The 17,548-nt window shown below is 33.3% G+C and overlaps 1 protein-coding gene across 2 annotated transcripts in view; it reads left to right on the top strand.

The window, feature by feature from the left end:
* Positions 1 to 17,117, top strand: part of LOC126893174 (calcium uptake protein 3, mitochondrial) — an 88,557-nt gene extending 71,440 nt beyond the window's left edge. For both annotated transcript variants that reach the window (XM_050663128.1, XM_050663129.1), the window contains one exon: positions 15,966 to 17,117. In XM_050663128.1, the coding sequence (XP_050519085.1) occupies positions 15,966 to 16,037 (72 nt within the window). In that variant the 3' untranslated portion in view covers positions 16,038 to 17,117. The remainder of the gene's footprint in view (positions 1 to 15,965) is intronic.
* The last annotated feature ends 431 nt before the right edge of the window (positions 17,118 to 17,548 follow it).

Here is a 17,548-nt window from a genome sequence, read left to right as displayed (position 1 = left end):
TTGTCCATTTTTATGAGGTGACCTACGCAGCGCAATCTTTGTATTTTTGCATAATTTGGTCTGTCAGGCACACGTCAGGCTCTTCAAACTTGGTGTATAGGTTTCTCTTGGACAATGGAAGAGTACTATTGAATTTGGGGTCACCAGGTCATCTTTTTTTCTCCTCATAATGTTATGATGTTCCTTTTTCTTGAAGGAAAAGTCTTAAAGTCTTGAAACTTGGTACGTAGGTCACTCTTGGTGTAAGTTACAATGCTATTGCATTTGGAACCAACGTGTCTCTCTCTCTCTCTTGTCGTTTTCCCATTACTGAGGATCGTGATTTCTTCCAATATTCCTAACAATGTTTCTCCATTGGTCTCTATCTTCAGCTGCTCTAAGAGCTTCGCAGAATGAGTTTCCAGCTGAATGCTTTATTTGGTCATACCATCTAGTTGGTGATCGTTCTCTTGATCTTCTCCTCGGAACGTTTCCAGAAACAATTAATCTCTCCAAACTGTCGTCACCTCTGCGAACCACATGACCAAAGAATTGAAGAATTCGTTGCAGACATATGGTGGACAGTCTTTTTTTAATATTGAGTTGGTTTAGAATGAAAACGTTTGTCCTATGAGCTGTCCAAGGTATGTGCAGCATTATTCTCCAGCACCACATCTCAAAGGCATCAATTTTTTGGCGCTCGCATGCGCGAAGAGTCCAAGTCTCTGCTCCGTATAGAAATATTGGGCATTCACCAGTCTCATCTTGATATTTTGAGAGGTAGATCTGTCTTTCCAAACTTTAGTAAGGCGACTCGTCGAATTTTTTGTCATACCAATACGTCTTCGAACTTCTGCTTCACAGTTACCATCGTTAGTTATACTAGACCCGAGATAGATAAAGTTGTTTACTATCTGGTATTCCTGTAACATGTTAGTCAGTTGAATAGTGTCGAATCTGTCGACCACCATTATTTTTGTCTTAGCTTTATTGATTTTCAGACCAACTTTATTGCTTTCGTACTTTATTGATTTTCAGACCAACTTTATTGCTTTCGTACTCAACTCTTCGCAGAAGATCAAACATTTTTTGCTCATTTGCTGCTATAAGTGTAGTGTCATCAGCAAATCTTAAATTGGAGATTTTCCTGCCAGCTACTGTTACTCCACCGGCCCATCCTTCTAAAACCATCCTCATAACATGTTCACCATAAATGTTAAATAAGTCAGGTAACAACACGCATCCTTGTCTAACACCTCTCTCGGTCTTGAATTGGTTTGAGAGCTTCTGATCTAGTCGTACTGTCGCTATATTAGACTGATACAGATTTTTAATGGTACTTACCGTGAAGTAAGAGGAGTGTTATTAGTAAGTGGACAGTAAGACGAAGACTCGAGGAAAATAATCTGACTACAGTATCTGCGATTGGTCAAAAAGTTACTGCAGCTCATCGTCAAGGACACCTGCATTTTGCACGGGATCATCTGAACTGAACCATCCTTCTAAAACCATCCTCATGACATGTTCACCATAAATGTTAAATAAGTCAGGTGACAACACGCATCCTTGTCTAACACCTCTCTCGGTCTTGAATTGGTGTGAGAACTTCTGATCTAGTCGTACTGTCACTATATTAGACTGGTACAGATTTTTAATAAGTGTCACCAGGTGCATTGGTGCGCCCATTTCTATTAAAATTGACCACAGATTTATCCAGCTTACACAATCAAATGTCTTTTGGTAGTCAACGCAGCATATAATCATAGGTTGAATTGTCTCAGGTTCAGGATTTGTTCCTTGTACCTTTACCCTTTACAAACCCCCGCTTGTTCCTGAGGTATCTGGTAATGTAGATAGGTTTTTAATCTGTTTTTGATGATATGCAACAAGATTTTACTAGCATGTGTTATTAGTGACAGTGTGCGGTAGTTTTCACATCTGGTAGTAGTTCCTTTTTTGTGTAGCGGGATATAAATTGAGGTACACCAATCAGATGGCCATTTTCCTGAATTCCAAAAAGCGACACAGATAGAATGGATGATATGTAATCCTTTGTCACGTAGTAACTGTAGTATTTCACATGGTATTGAATAAGGCCACTGATTTTTTGCTGATACATCGTTATTTTTATATAGCTCGCCACAGCAGTTGTGAACCAACGTGTCATATTCCAACAAATAATTTTATCATTTTCATCTCATTAATGATTACCAAATTGCATCTATCTTCATTTCAGTTCACCTTTATTTAAGGTATACAGGGTTATCAACTTTTGTGAGACAGTCTGTTATATCAATTATTATAGAAGATACCAAAAAAGTTATTTACAAAAATAGCAGGCAAAGGACCAGGCAACACTCCTTATGGAAAAGTGGTCCCGGTCAAATTTGATGAAAGTTTGGTCAATGATACTTCTTGATGTGTAGATTAAAAAAGTCCATGGCACCTGGGTCTGAATAACTACTATTCTCGAGTTACAGCCTTCTTAAGTTATTGGATTTTGGCTAAATATTTATTATTAGAAGAAGAGAAACTCATGTTCTTCATACATACTTGCGTGTTGTATATGAATTCGTGGTCAAAAATAGTTGGATCGTATTTTAGTCTTCAAAAAACCTCCGAAAATTCTTCAGAAAACTAAAGAAGTGCGGTATAAAAGGTGCTGCTAGATCGTTATAAGCATTATCATGTTTTCATGAATGCTTCTCAGTTATGGAATACCAGCAAAACTACAGTTCCGCCTTATCTTTAGAAAACTACTGAACAGTGGCGGATCTAGGGGGGATGGGGGTAATTCCACTCGTAAGATGTTCCAGAATAATTAAAGAAAAAAATGTTGAAACATAAAAAATACATTAGTTGACATGAAACTTGTCCCGCATATCAGATATAAGACAGGTAGAGAACATGGACTTGATTTCAATACAAAAAAAATAAAGTAAATGGTAGTTTGTAAATGCTAAATATTAATTACAATTGTCTATGGAAAAAACGGGTTTAAATCATCTTCGACTATTCGTATGTTAACATTTTGTTGATTTCGGTTAGATGCATCATACGTCGTGTTAACTAACGACCTATCAGGATACTTAACATTGGGTTGATGTCTTGCAAAGCCTAAAAACCATATAAGACACTGGTGATATGAGCACAAGTAGGTACCTACCTACAGTTCTCGCACCAGATTGACAGGTACAGTAGTACCCGTTAATCGGTTCTTCTACAGGCTCATCTTCATCATTATCTTCATTAACCGTATAGAAAATTAATACTTGGTGTTTTGTAGCTTGCCAAAATCTAGAAAATATTCGAACTCTTATGAATCCCGGTTTATCCATATTCTCATCAATTTGAAACTCTTCGTCATTTTCTCTTATTATTTTATCTTGTATGTAAGATGGTGCCAGTTTAATTTGATATATCCCAATCGTAAGGTCTTTTAGGTAGTCTAAGTCGAAAACAGGAAAGTTAGCAAAATCATGATTATGAAGCCTTCTCCATTGACCATTTCTTCTATATGATTATACCTAAGTATGAATATTATAGTTGTTATAAAAATAACCCTACAAAATTATTCTCCATAATATTTTGTATTAAAAAGCTCATCATCATTGGCTGTAGAACCCCTGGTGGACCTCGGTCTGTTCGAGAATCAGCTTCCATTCCATTCTATCCTCCGCCTTGGTTTTCCAATTTCGTACTCTTAACACCCGTAACTCATCTTCTCTGGTCCTTCAATCGTACTCTGGGCCATGGGCGCCCATGCCCATGGGCAGGGAGGCCGTGACCCCCCTGGCTTTTCGGGTGCTTTGAATTATATTGGTTATTCAAAGTATACAAAATATAATGTGCAAAATCTTCACGTTTGCCACCCCCTAAAAATTTTTATATGGGCGCCCGTGCTCTGGGCTTACGTCTTTTCGTCACACTATCCGCTCTTTGGTTATAAATGTGTTTTGATGGCTCCATCTCTTTCATTTTCGTTAAAGAAAGTTATTTCATTAATTCTGGAACATGTTACCGGTGGAATTACCCCTATCCCTCCTAGATCCGCCACTGTTCAGTAGTTTTCTAAAGATAAAGCCGAACTGCAGTTTTGCTGGTATTGCATAACTGAGAAGCATTCATGAAATCATGATAATGCTTATATCGATCTAGCAGCACATTTTATACCGCACTTCTTTAGTTTTCTGAAGACTTTTCGGAGGTTTTCTGAACACTAAAATACGATCCAACTATTTTTGACCACAAATTCATATACAACACGCAAGTATGTATGAAGACCATGAGTTTCTCTTCTTCTAATAATAAATATTTTCATTCACTTGACCGTAAATTAGTGCACTTAACGTAAACCGAGCACCCGAAGCCAATAACTTCAGAAGGCTGTAACTCGAGAATAGTAGTTATTCAGACCCAGGTGCCATGGACTTTTTTAATCTACACATCAAGAAGTATCATTGACCAAACTTTCATCAAATTTGACCGGGACCACTTTTCCATAAGGAGTGTTGCCTGGTCCTTTAAGCTTCACATTTGACATTTGACAATTAGTTACAAATACGCAGTCTTCCATAACACGGCATCGTATCAAAGATATGTTTTTTTTAATGTAAAACCCTGTATTTTATTTTAAATTTAACATCCGCCTCACTTGCTCTTTACAATAATATCAAACGGTGTTATGTTTTACAGAGTATTTAAAAAATAAAAATCCACGAGGAAAATAAAATTCCTGTAGCTGGCTGTATACCATAAATCACAAAAATACAGGATCCTTTGTAAAAGGTATATTTAAAAGACCCCAATAAGGGTTACATCACAAAACAAAACGTTTTCGGATTAACAAGTAATCCATCATCAGTGTTAAGCCCTAAATGATAAGTATAACCTAATTAATAAAAGACAATGTTGTAAAAGTTGACTAAGGTTAAGAATTGACTGAAGTCATACTTACAATAGCATGCATGCGTGAGCCACCAAAAAGTTATGGATAAAAACCCTTTAAAAGTTATAAGATCTTATATGATACTACATATTATGATTAAAATAGGTGGATGCTGCAAATATTCCTGGACAACACAGGACTCTAACCAACGTGGATGTGATATGAGAGGGATGAACCTCACATATTGAAAATTGAGTGTCAACTGAACTGAAAGGTGAAGGAACTTCAGAAGTATGTCAGAGACAGATTGTCAATGTGACGTTTTGAACTGGTATGACCTCAGTCAATTCTTAACCTTAGTCAACTTTTACAACATTGTCTTTTATTAATTAGGTTATACTTATCATTTTAGGGCTTAACACTGATGATGGATTACTTGTTAATCCGAAAACGTTTTGTTTTGTGATGTAACTCTTATTGGGGTCTTTTAAATATACCTTTTACAAAGGATCCTGTATTTTTTTTATTTAAAAAATAATTCTGAAGCTATTTTCTTGTGGCATTTTTACAATCTTAACTATTTAGAATGGGAAATAAGCCACAATATTATTAAAAATGATTTTTATTAACGTTTCGACGCCCAAATCGGGTGCCGTTGTCAAAATACATTTTGTATTTTGACAACGGCACCCGATTTGGGCGTCGAAACGTTAATAAAAATCATTTTTAATAATATTGTGGCTTATTTCCCATTCTAAATAGTTAAAAAAAAAAAAAAAAAAAAATAATTCGCTGTAAAACGAAATCAAGAGATATTTCAGTTCGTTCAGAGAGCGTCATAAACGCCCTTACGTACGTCCTTAGGTACGACTAACCTAGGTAATATATATACAGCCTCTGAGGATTGTAACAAGATATATAAGAACTTCTGTTGGAGTGGAAGTAAAGGGAAAGATAAACTCCAACAGAAGCAAGGAACAAGAAAATAAACTAGATATATATAAATAATGATAATGATGATGAAGTTGAGGAAAGGGGAATTAAAAAGGATAGAAGTAGAAGTATGAAGAGACAGAGGCAACTGAATGGAATTGGCTAGCAAGAGATGCAAGAGAACAACTTGACACTCAAGGATGGATACGGTTCGTTTGCATGCCTGTCGAAGAACAGTAGCTCAAGGTAGATAATGATGACTAGTAAAGGTAAATACTGAGATAAGAATAATGTTCTGAAAATAAATAAAGATGAATAATTGCTAAAGAAGGACAAATTAAATAAAACTAACAAATCATGGGCGCCAGGAAAATGGTCTTCGATCACTCTCCCAGTTTCTTACACTGCTGGCAAATATTAAATATATTAAATCAATAAATGTAAACATAAAGGAATAATAAAAATAAATGATATACAAAATAAGTAAATATTTATTAAAAATAACTACCTAGATTTGCACAATCTCTGAGTTACACAAAGGGCATATTATATGACTCTAAAATGACAAAGTTAACGCTTTAACAGGACATACAATATAACAACAGTCCTGTTATATGCATGTTACAAAATGATATACCTCTTACAATAGGGTACAATTCACATGAGTCCCTTTACCAAATGGTTATAGTACGCTCGCTACGTACAACTAAATTAAAACCCGAAAAATATGACTAATAATGTAAATAAATAGGCATAAGCCTGATTACGAGAAAATACTATAATGAATTAATCAAAGTTAATGAATGAACGCTAAAGAAATGAAGTTAGATAAATATACGACTACTTAAATTAACCGAGCAAATGCAATGAAATAAAGTAACGACGAAATACTTGGGAAACAAGCAAATAATACAGCCTAAATTTACATAATAACATGAAATCGACTAAATTACCAATAAAATATAAAAACCTAATACCTTTTGGGCAAATACGCAGAGCTCAACGTACGATACCGCAAAAAAACAAATAAATGCAAGCTGAATCTGAAAAAAAAATAATTATTAACATAACACACAAACCAAATGTCTGCAATATAAACCACAATAGTTACTCAAATCACACTAATTGTTCCCAAACAAACCCAACTGACTTCTGGAAAGGTTGCTGCCGCATACCGGAAAATGAGCACCATGGTGGTGCAAAACTGTACCTCCTGTAGGTCTAGGTGTACAGGAAATCAGGAGCTGGAACCTCCCATAAGCTTGCTCCCAAGTGACTAAACCCAATGGTGACTTGACTGTGGCCGTGGCTGGAATCGACGCCTTCCAGGTGGTTGAAGGATCTACATGGTAGGTTTTAATATTTCTCCCAAATGGCTAAAAACAAACATTTCCCAGTCTTAGTTTCAATTTCCAATCGAACATGTGGGAGAAAAAAAAACAAAAGAAGTAATGAGGAAGAAGTTTTTAGAATGAACAGCAATAAAAAAAACATCCATTAGCAAGACTTATCAAATGTAAAAAGGAATGAGTTTGACCTTGAGGCAGAATTTGGATACAGAATATGATATTTAAAATAAAATATTATAGGATAATTATATTGCCAATGTGATATGAGCATAGTATTAGATATTTTTTTCACAATTTATCAGATATTGGGTGTGGACAGACTTTAAACTTTATTAATTAAAAATTAAGACTATTGGAACTTTCTCCGAACAAATATTGAACACGGTCTAATGATTAAGAAACTGAATTCGATAATTAACAAATTTACTGGGAAAATTGAACTGGAAAGAATATTTTAAATAAAAAAAAAAATGATGTAAGATCCAACCTAACATTTATATGTCAAAAAAAAATTTACCGGATTTTTCAGATTTTCATTACTGTTGTCCCTCTGGAAACACTGGATGGATTCTGAGAAAACCACGGGATACCATTTTCACTTTAGTGAAACTGTATTTTAAAAAATAAACTGATTTAATAAATGAAACCTTCCGCCATTATGGAACCAAAAGTTCGTCGACACTTCACAGTCAAGTAAAGCACGACCGCCTTGTCAACTTTTCAGAACCCCGAAGAATATTTCTCGCTAGGTGGCGTATATAGTACGTTCCATCAGTGATACCAATTTATAATTAGGTGTGGCATCGTTGCAAGGAATTTTAAATATAAAAGATAATAATAAGAAATAGTTAATTACGCGAAAATTAGAGGAATAAATTAATAGATCAAGAGAAAATGATTATAAAACTATTTAAAGAGCTAATTTCGTAACGTGAACCGTTACAGGATCTCTAGTGAGAGTGAAACGTACGTAAGAGCGTTTATGACGCTCTCTGAACGAACTGAAATATAAGACGTCTCTTGATTTCGTTTTACAGCGAATTATTTTGTATTAGTTTTACTCCTAACTGTGTATCGGGACCAAGTTTTCGTTGGAATTTAGCCACGATGAAGAGGCAGGTGGTGAGGTGCAATTTTTAGACTTCCCCGAGTCTTCTTTTATTTATCATTCGCTTGGTTTGCAAGTAATAGAAACCACGAATAAGCGTAACAAGAAACTTGGTATAATTAGAGGTTTTATATCTCCGGCTTTGTAAGAAGACTGAATTGTATCAAAACGCACCAACTGGTTGGTAAATATATTTAAGTATTCTACCAACTCTAGAGACGACTTATCAAGAGAATCGGATTGAATCAAAAAGTGCCATCTATTTTTATTTGGTTTCACGCCATACTGGATGCAGAGTATACCGGGTGTCCCAATAAGAATGGCTCTCGGCTATATATTAGGAACCGTTTATAGTACAGCTTTGGGAAAAAAATTGTTATAACAGAAGTTGCCTCGGGAAAAGCCTGGAAATTATTTTCATAACTGTAAGCCCACCGCTAGAGGGCGTAACTGAATATCAAAAATTAAAAAATCAAAATTTTACAAAATTTACCCAGTGAAAGGGCACTGGAAATCCGATCATCGTATTCTTTATAAAATCCTGCGCATATTTTATTTCGCAAGTTTAAGTCTATCTTTTCAAATAAGAGGTGGGGGTGAGTGGGAACCTTGTTATGAAAAAATGGCTGTAAGTCGAGTTCTGCTAAATCGATTTTTGCAAACTTGGTCTAGTTGAAAACAGATCTTTTTCGTCAATGTAAGAGTTATAATTACGAAACAGCCTAATAAGTAGTATACCAGCTAGGGGGCGCTATTTTATGTTTTTCGGAAATCTAGTTTTCTTTAGAAAATATTAAATACAAGTATGCATTTTTAATCCTGTATTACAAAATTAGACCAAATTAGCAACAGAATAGCGAAAACCGCATGTCGATACCTTTTTTTTATCTCGAGATATCTTAAGAAACGTGTTAATTCTTAAACATAACTGATGATGTCTCCTGTAAACGAAGTTACGGAAATCAAAGTGGAAACAAGTAGTGTGCTGTGGAAAAAAATTAGAGCTTGGCACTTGCGGAATGCCGACAGAAGTGAATACTTACTATATATTCGATTATATTCGTTTGATTCGATTCCATTCGATTAGATTTAATTTTATTTAATATATATTATGCCTATAATTTAATATAAATATATAAATACCTAATTTAATACATAATATATACTAGTGATTTTACCCGTTAAAATTAGGATTAATAAGATATAAAGATACATAAAGCTTTAAATTATTTTTCTTAATGAAGTAACCGATATTTTTTTAATTAAAAATTTAATTACTAATGAAGTATAGTAAATACTTCGTGTAAATTTTAATCGTAAATAATGCATGGAAGAGTTTATTTATTATTAGATACTCTCATTAAAGGGGAGGCCGTTATACAAAAGTGACCTTTTTAAATTTGTTGATTACGTTATTCCTTTCAACCTACTTATCCTCAAATTGTATTTTTAAACATCCTATTTATTTTATATAATAATAATTAAATTCACTATCAAATTTGAAGTAAAACGTCTTTTGAAAGTTTGTTTAACTCTAAAATTAACCGGTAAAATCACTAGTACAGTTTGTCTTAATATATAAATTCTTAATATTTTTAAAAAATATATTCAAAAATGATTTAATATATAGGGTGTTCCATTAAAAAAAACACAACTTTGGTTCCTACCGTCGTTCTGACTCACCCTGTATAATCTAAAATAATTTTAAATTATAGACGGCGTCGATATACATTAATTTTGTTAAAAACATTTTTTTGTATATCCCATAATTTGGACATAATCAAAGAAAACCAGAGGTTTGGCGCACCCTGTATATTATGTATTAAATTGGGTATATTTTAATATATTAAATTATAAGCATAATTTTTCTAATAAATAAAATTAAATCCAATCGAATGGAATCGAATTGAATCGAACCGAATATAATTGAATCTATGAGAAATATTCACTTCTGTCGGCACTCCGCAAGTGCCCCGCTCTAATTTGTTTCCATAGCACCCTACCTGTTTTCACTTTGATTTCCTTATCTTCGTTTACTGGTGACATTATCAGTTTGTTTACAATTTATACGTTTCTTAAGATATCTCGAGATAGAAAAAAGGTATCGACATGAGTCTTTCGATATTCTGTTGCTAATTAGGTCTAATTTTGTAATACAGGGTTAAAAGTGCATACTTGTATTTAATATTTTCCAAAGAAAACTAGATTTCTGAAAAACAAAATAGCGCCCCCTAGCTGACATATTACTTATTAGGCTGTTTCGTAATTATAACTCTTACATTGATGAAAAAGATCTGTTTTCAACGAGACCAAGTTTGCAAAAATCGATTTAGTAGAACCGGACTTACAGCCATTTTTTCATAACAAGGTTCCCACTCACCCCCACCTCTTATTTGCAAAGGTAGAGTTACACTTGTCAAATCAAATATTAGCAGAATTTTGCGAAGAATACGATGATCGGATTTTCAGTGCCCTTTCATTATGTCAATTTTGTAAAATTTTGATTTTTAAATTTTTGATATTCAATTACGCCCTCTAGCGGTGGACTTACAATGATGAAAATAATTTCCAGACTTTTCTCGAGGCAACTTTTGTTATAAAATTTTTTTCCCAAAGCTGTACTATAAACGGTTCCTGAGATATGGCCGAGAGCCATTCTTATTGGGACACCCGGTACAAAATGATAGCGGTTTATGTGGGTAAACTGCTGATGCTTTAAGGAGCCCACGCACTGAATCGGCATAGAGCGGTCGGCTCGGAACGGTACGATCGGCAAGTGTACCCGCGCACTGACTCGGTCACCTCGGCATCGGCACATTGACATTTTCGCACCGCGACTGCAGTTTCGTGTCAGCCATGATACAATAAATTTAGGAGATATGACACCAAAGTGTTTCAAATTCGTTCGGTTCTGCGCATGACGTCAATACGTGACTAGTTAGCGGCTCCAATTTGAAATAATCTATGGATAACATGAAGAGTGGAAGCATTCTGGTAACAAAATTACGGATTATTTATGTTAAATTTCTTTTTACGAAACGTAGTGATTAAGTAATGGATATAAACTTTTGTAAATTGTGGATTTATTGAAGATAAAATAGGCAAATGTGCACTTAAAGTAGTGATGTTTTCATTAAAATTATTATCACACTAACGTAATTATGACATTCACTGAATACAATGAGAAAAACCTTATTAATACCTACTAAATTTCAACACTTTCCGTTATTAAAAAGATTTTTCGCATCTACATCAGTCACGTCTTTGAGAGGATGTGGAATCTTATTTTCGTTAGAGGTTTGGTCATCACATCTGTAACTTGTTCTCCAGTGGAAATTTGTGTCAAGGCTTTTTAGTTTGATCACAATTTCTTAGGTTATATCTTCCTGTTTCCATATCTACCGATTCTTTTATGGTCATCTTCACCATTCTGTGAGATTATTTCATTATCGATCTCATTTTGTTCTAATTGAGAAATAGCTATATAATCATGGTCATTTTTAGAATTATTTTCTATAAGGAGGTATGGTAGAGGCAATTGAACTCGTTTCTGACAACCAGTTTTTCCAAATGTTTAACATCTCTTGCCAATGTGACTTTATTCTCTTCCTCAGCAAAAATTCTGTATCTTCTTCATCTAAACCAATCAAATAACGTTTGATTGCCTTTTTGTCAATTTTCTTTCTTGTTTGAACTGGAAGTTGTGCATAACAGGTTTAGCTATGATTCTTAGATGTCTCTTACCTATTATCCAGAGCTCTTGTTAATACTAAATTTCAACATAAACTTAATACTTCCTTTCCAAGCTTTAATAGGTTTTTGGGTTAAATAAAAAATAGAATACATTTAACAAAACACTTTTTATTAACGTTAATAAACAAAAATGTGTTAATTATGTTGTATTTGCAAACCCGATGACATATTAAATACTAATAACAATCGTTGAAATCTAAATAGCAGAAACAAACCATGGAAACAAACAACAACAAATGACAAAATGTCGGAATCGTCACGTATTGACGTCACTTGACATTTGACAGGAGCTGCGTGGTGTCAGCAACAGTGTAATATAGACTTCAGTCATTTTAAAAATGAGTTCCTAATAGTTCATCAGATTCTGAAGAAGATTTTATGATTGCCTTAGCGTGCAATGAATTACAAAAACGAAATCCAATTCGGCAAAATTTAGGTCCAATGCTTTTTAAATGCATCTATTTTTTTGAATCCTGAGAAAACTAATAAGAATTTTTGAAAAAATTAAACGCAGAATGAAATATTTCATTTTTACCAAGGGCCGAAAGTCCCTAACAACTTCTATAACGTTTATTTTAATAAATTACAGAGATGAAAACGATGAGAAAATTTAGTATTATTTTTAATTTCAAATATATTATTATACATTTTTGTAGTCAGTATTTCAAAAGCTTTTAAATGAGGTGTCACATGATGTGCTTTTCTATTTAAAAAATCAAAGATATGACTGTTACCTGAAGAAGAATCGCGTAAAGTTCGAAACATTGATGCTATAATATACTATGATTATTTTAAAAATCGACCTGTCCGAGCGTTTTGCTTATGTGCTGAAAATAAATAAGTTAATATGGAGGTTAACACTTATTCCAGCGCACTGTATAAGTACAATAAAATTGGCACATTTTCAATTAATCAGTCAAACTTTGAAATATTAATAGATAAATATATGTATCTAGTACTCAGGGAACATCCATAAACTGGAAAAATGGAGAGAGGGACTTTGTTTATTACGACGGTGTACATCGTATATTTTTATTATTTGTGGTATTGTTTGGTATATTTAAATTTAATTTAATTTAAACAAAAGGTTCACGAATATAATTGTACCCTATTTTAGAATAAACAAGAATTTATATTACTTTTATCGCATTACTTTCATTGCGTTTCAGATTATTTCCTTTTTATCAGTCACAGTCATAATGTTACCATATAGCTTTTTTGTACCGAACGTCTGGCAGCAATAAATATTAAACTGTTGTTCATTTATTTATTGAATATTCTGTGTGAAACAATTCTTAAAAGAATGAATAGAAATAAAATATTCTATTCTATTTAGTTAGTAGGTAAATACATTGTATTTCTATACTTATGAAAGAAATGGCGTTGAAATCAAAACAGCATCAGTATCAAGATTTATATGATGCAGTTAAAAAAGCATAGGAATTTGCGTTTCTTAAAAATTATAGACGTGTACCTTGCAATGCATAAAATACTACTAAAACATACACAACGGCGCCAACGGCATCGGACTATTCGGCGGGTTTTGCCTCTGCTATCATTCTCCGCCGAAGCCGAAGCGATCTGACCTTTCCGAGTCGAACGTTCTTAGGCGGTACGCGGTGGCTCATTTATTTCCATGTATAGCAAAATCTGCCGATTGCTCTTAGCCGAGCCGATCGCTCTGTGCCGATTCAGTGCGCGGCCTGCTTTAGTGAAATATATTCCTAGCATCGCCCGATGGCATGAATATGCCTCAGGTTCACAGTTTACTTTAATAGTTATCGATACTTATTTACTTATGTCAAAGTGGTTTCATTTAACCCTTAGAGCACCCAGAGGGGTCCCAAAGAGACCCCAGCAACTGTTTTTTCTAAATAATTTTTTACACAATTTTTTTTGAGGATGTCTTTTTTAATATGTGTCATTTTAACCTTTTTAAATATCAATTATATAACGTGTTGAAAGACTGATAAATTTTGTACACACTTGAATGAATGAAGTGAAAAAAAGTATATTAAACTGTGTAAATATATTTAATTTCCTTAGCTAAGCGCTTTCGACAAAAGTGTCATCTTCGGAGGTAATGGTCAAAGTACAAAAAAGAAGTACCACTACTTAGAGTTGTGTGTGTGTGCATCCAGGCGCGGATCTAGAAATTCATAATAGGGGGGTAAGACGTTCCGCAAATATTTTATTGTCCAGATTCAGCCATACAACTCACACTTACTCTAAGGATAACATTCAGTCATAGATACCTACGGTATCAAAAGAATTGAGCTCTGGTTGACAGAAAAAATAATAAATACTAAAAAAATACTTATAGACTAAATACAATAGGGGGTCCATGGACCCGTTGACCCCCCCCTGAATCCGCGCCTGTGTGCATCATATTTAGAAGTTTTGTTTGCTGTGGAATTCCGGATGATGAAAAATTAATTAAATAGTAAATAAATGTAAACAGTAAAAACAACCACTTAAACGTTACAAACATATTTTGTTCATGGTAATGGCTATCACCCAACCATTTCAGAGTCAACTACTCGACATTACTTGAAATGGTTGGGTGATACCCATTACCATGGACAAAATTTTATGTTTGTAACGTTTAGGTGGTTGTTTTTACTGTTTTACATTTATTTATTATTTAATTAATGGTTCATCATCCGGAATTGCACAGCAGACAAAATTTCTAAATATGATGCACACACACAACTCGTAGTGGTACTTCTTTTTTTTTTTATTTTGACCATTAGCTCCGAAGATGACATTTTTATCGAAAGCGTTAGCTAAGGAAATTAAATATATTTACACACTTTAATATACTTTTTTTCTCTTCCTTCAATTATATAACGCTTTTCAAAAATATTATTTATTTATTCAATAAAATATGCGCTGGTATCTCTTTGGGACCCCGCTTGGAGTTTAACGTTAGACATAAATTTAGTGTTCTATCGACTTTAAATCGTTTGTTTTTTCTTTTTTTTTTAATTTCCGCTTTAGAATTTGCAGTAAATAGTCCCATCTGGTTTCATTGACACGTTGTCTCTGATATTTAGGGCTCGGGTCAAGGTATAGTATAGTCAAAACGGAAATCCGTCAGAATGCGCAACAAAGTGCCGATATCAATGTTTGGTAAATGAAATTCGATGTTTTAGAAACTTCAGAAGCCGCTTAAAGATAAGATATTTTAACATCCCATTAATCATTGTAAATTAGTCGATGCATTTTAGTATATTAGTTCAGTAAAAATCATTAAACAATAAAGATTACGCAAGAAAAAATAAACGTTTTTTCTATTTTTAAGGATAAAAAGCAAGTTCTTTTGTTTGTAATCAACACAAAGCGAAGAAAACAGTTGTAAAATGTATTATCCATAAATAAAATAAATAATAACAAAACTTTAAAACACACATGCTTATTTTTAGTGAAATCTTCAGTTTTTCATGTAAACTGTTTTTTTCTAAAAAAATAAAAACTTTCAACATTGAATTTTGAAAAACAAGTTATTTAAGGCCTAAAGTAACAAAAAAATTTATAGAAACAAAACAAAGTCAATAAACAAACTGGGGTCCTTTTGGGACCCCGCTTGGTAAACAACGTCGCAAAAAAGCTTGGTGCTATGAGGGTTAAATTGACTAAAACTTTGCAGAGAGGTAGTTCTTGTCGTGTTGATCAAAAGTTCTTATTGTCCCAAGACTCAGAAAATTGTTTCTGAGTTACATAGCTTCAAAGTGTCGGTTTTCAGTTCATTTTTCAAAATCATGAATTTGGAAACGTACCATCCTGAAGACCTTAGAACTAATTTTAAAAGGTGAAGTTTACAGGTACCTCCTATTCTTGTAAATAACTTTTTTTGGTATCTCCTATAATAAGTGATATAACAGACTTCGTCACAAAAGTTGATCACTCTGTATCTAATAATAAAACTTTATCTAATCTAATATTTTATTTTAAGTCCTACGCCAAGAATGAAGGATGGGAAGCGTTTAAAACATGTATTAAACAGGAAATGAAAGCACCAGTATAAACACCTAATTTATAATAAATACACCGCTAACACAATTGCAGTGTATGCCATAATATGAGTACCTTAAGTAATTTTAATATTTGCTATATCTTGTTGATACAACTGTTTAATGTGCTTAACTAAAATTTTATCTGTATTTTTGCTTGAACAATATATTAGCTGTTCGTTTCAAATAAAATCGCAAATCTGCAAGTGTAAATCACAAATAACAAAGAAAAAATTTAGTTTGTTTTAGGGAAAATGTGCATTATATATATTATCAAATTTACTCAGTTTCTGACTTAGACTTTGTCAAATTTGATGGCATCGAGCTTTTGACTACCTCAACAACGCTACCAAGTAATGTTTGCAGATCTTCTTGAGTAGAAGCTAAGAGTACTGTGTCGTCCGCATATCGCAAATTATTGATGACTTCACCGTTCACAATTATCCCTTCTTGTTTTTCAGAAAGTGCATTTCTAAAAAATTATTTCGGAGTAGACGTTGAAAAGCAGAGCCGACAAAAGATATCACTGCCATACTCCTCTTTTAATATTAATACTGATAATAATTTATTATTATTCCAATACAAATTTGCAATTATGCGAACGGGTCTGCCGTTCAAGCCAATGTCTTTTAGAACTTCGATTAATATTGAATGCTTAACACTATCAAATGCCTTTTGGAAGTCAATAAAACAACAGTAGATGTCTACAGATAATATATCATATCATATTTCTTCTTGCTTGTCTTAAAATGTTCTACTACTGTTCTAACATTTGCTATTTAATTTGAATCGAACGACAGCACAACTTACTAAGATAAAAAATACAGATTATATTATTAACGTACTAACCAATCTCAAAATGTGAATCTACTATAACGAAAATTTTTCGAGCATAGCTCTCTAGTAGGAATAACCTACAATTTATGTTGTCATTTTTATTAAGTGGTAATTTATTTATTAACAAAATTAATTAAATTAAATTTAAATTATGAATATATTAGATTTTGTTCCAATAAATTAACCCACCAATAGTTAAAAAGTATTTTATAAAAATTAGAAGCAGGACAATCAAAATAATAAAAAATTTAGAATTTTCAGTTTATTTAATCTCTTGGATTTAACCTTAACATAAGTTGGGATTTAATGTCGCAGCATATTATCATGCAGGTAGCGATTCCAGCACGTAGTATTTAGTTTTCGAAAAATGTGATTAAACTGGTTTTAAATATGAACTATATAAATTTATATATAAATATAAATTTCACCGTCTGAATCGTATCGTGTCAGACACCTTTCAGTAAAATGAGTTTTTTCAGAGACTACGCTACGTGCTGGAAACGCTACGTGCATGATAATATGCAGCGACCTTAAATCTCTTGGAATACATTGTGAGCCCTTTACATCTGATATTTGTTCTCATTCAATATTGGTTAGTATTCAGGTCGTCATAGGGTCCGAAGATCCATCTGAGAATTTTTCTCTCAAAACATCTGAGTTTTCTTTCCATGATTTCACGTCTCACACC

The sequence above is a fragment of the Diabrotica virgifera genome, chromosome 10, assembly GCF_917563875.1.
Source record: "Diabrotica virgifera virgifera chromosome 10, PGI_DIABVI_V3a".
NCBI lineage: Eukaryota > Metazoa > Arthropoda > Insecta > Coleoptera > Chrysomelidae > Diabrotica > Diabrotica virgifera.
This window is presented reverse-complemented; position numbering and strand designations above follow the sequence as displayed.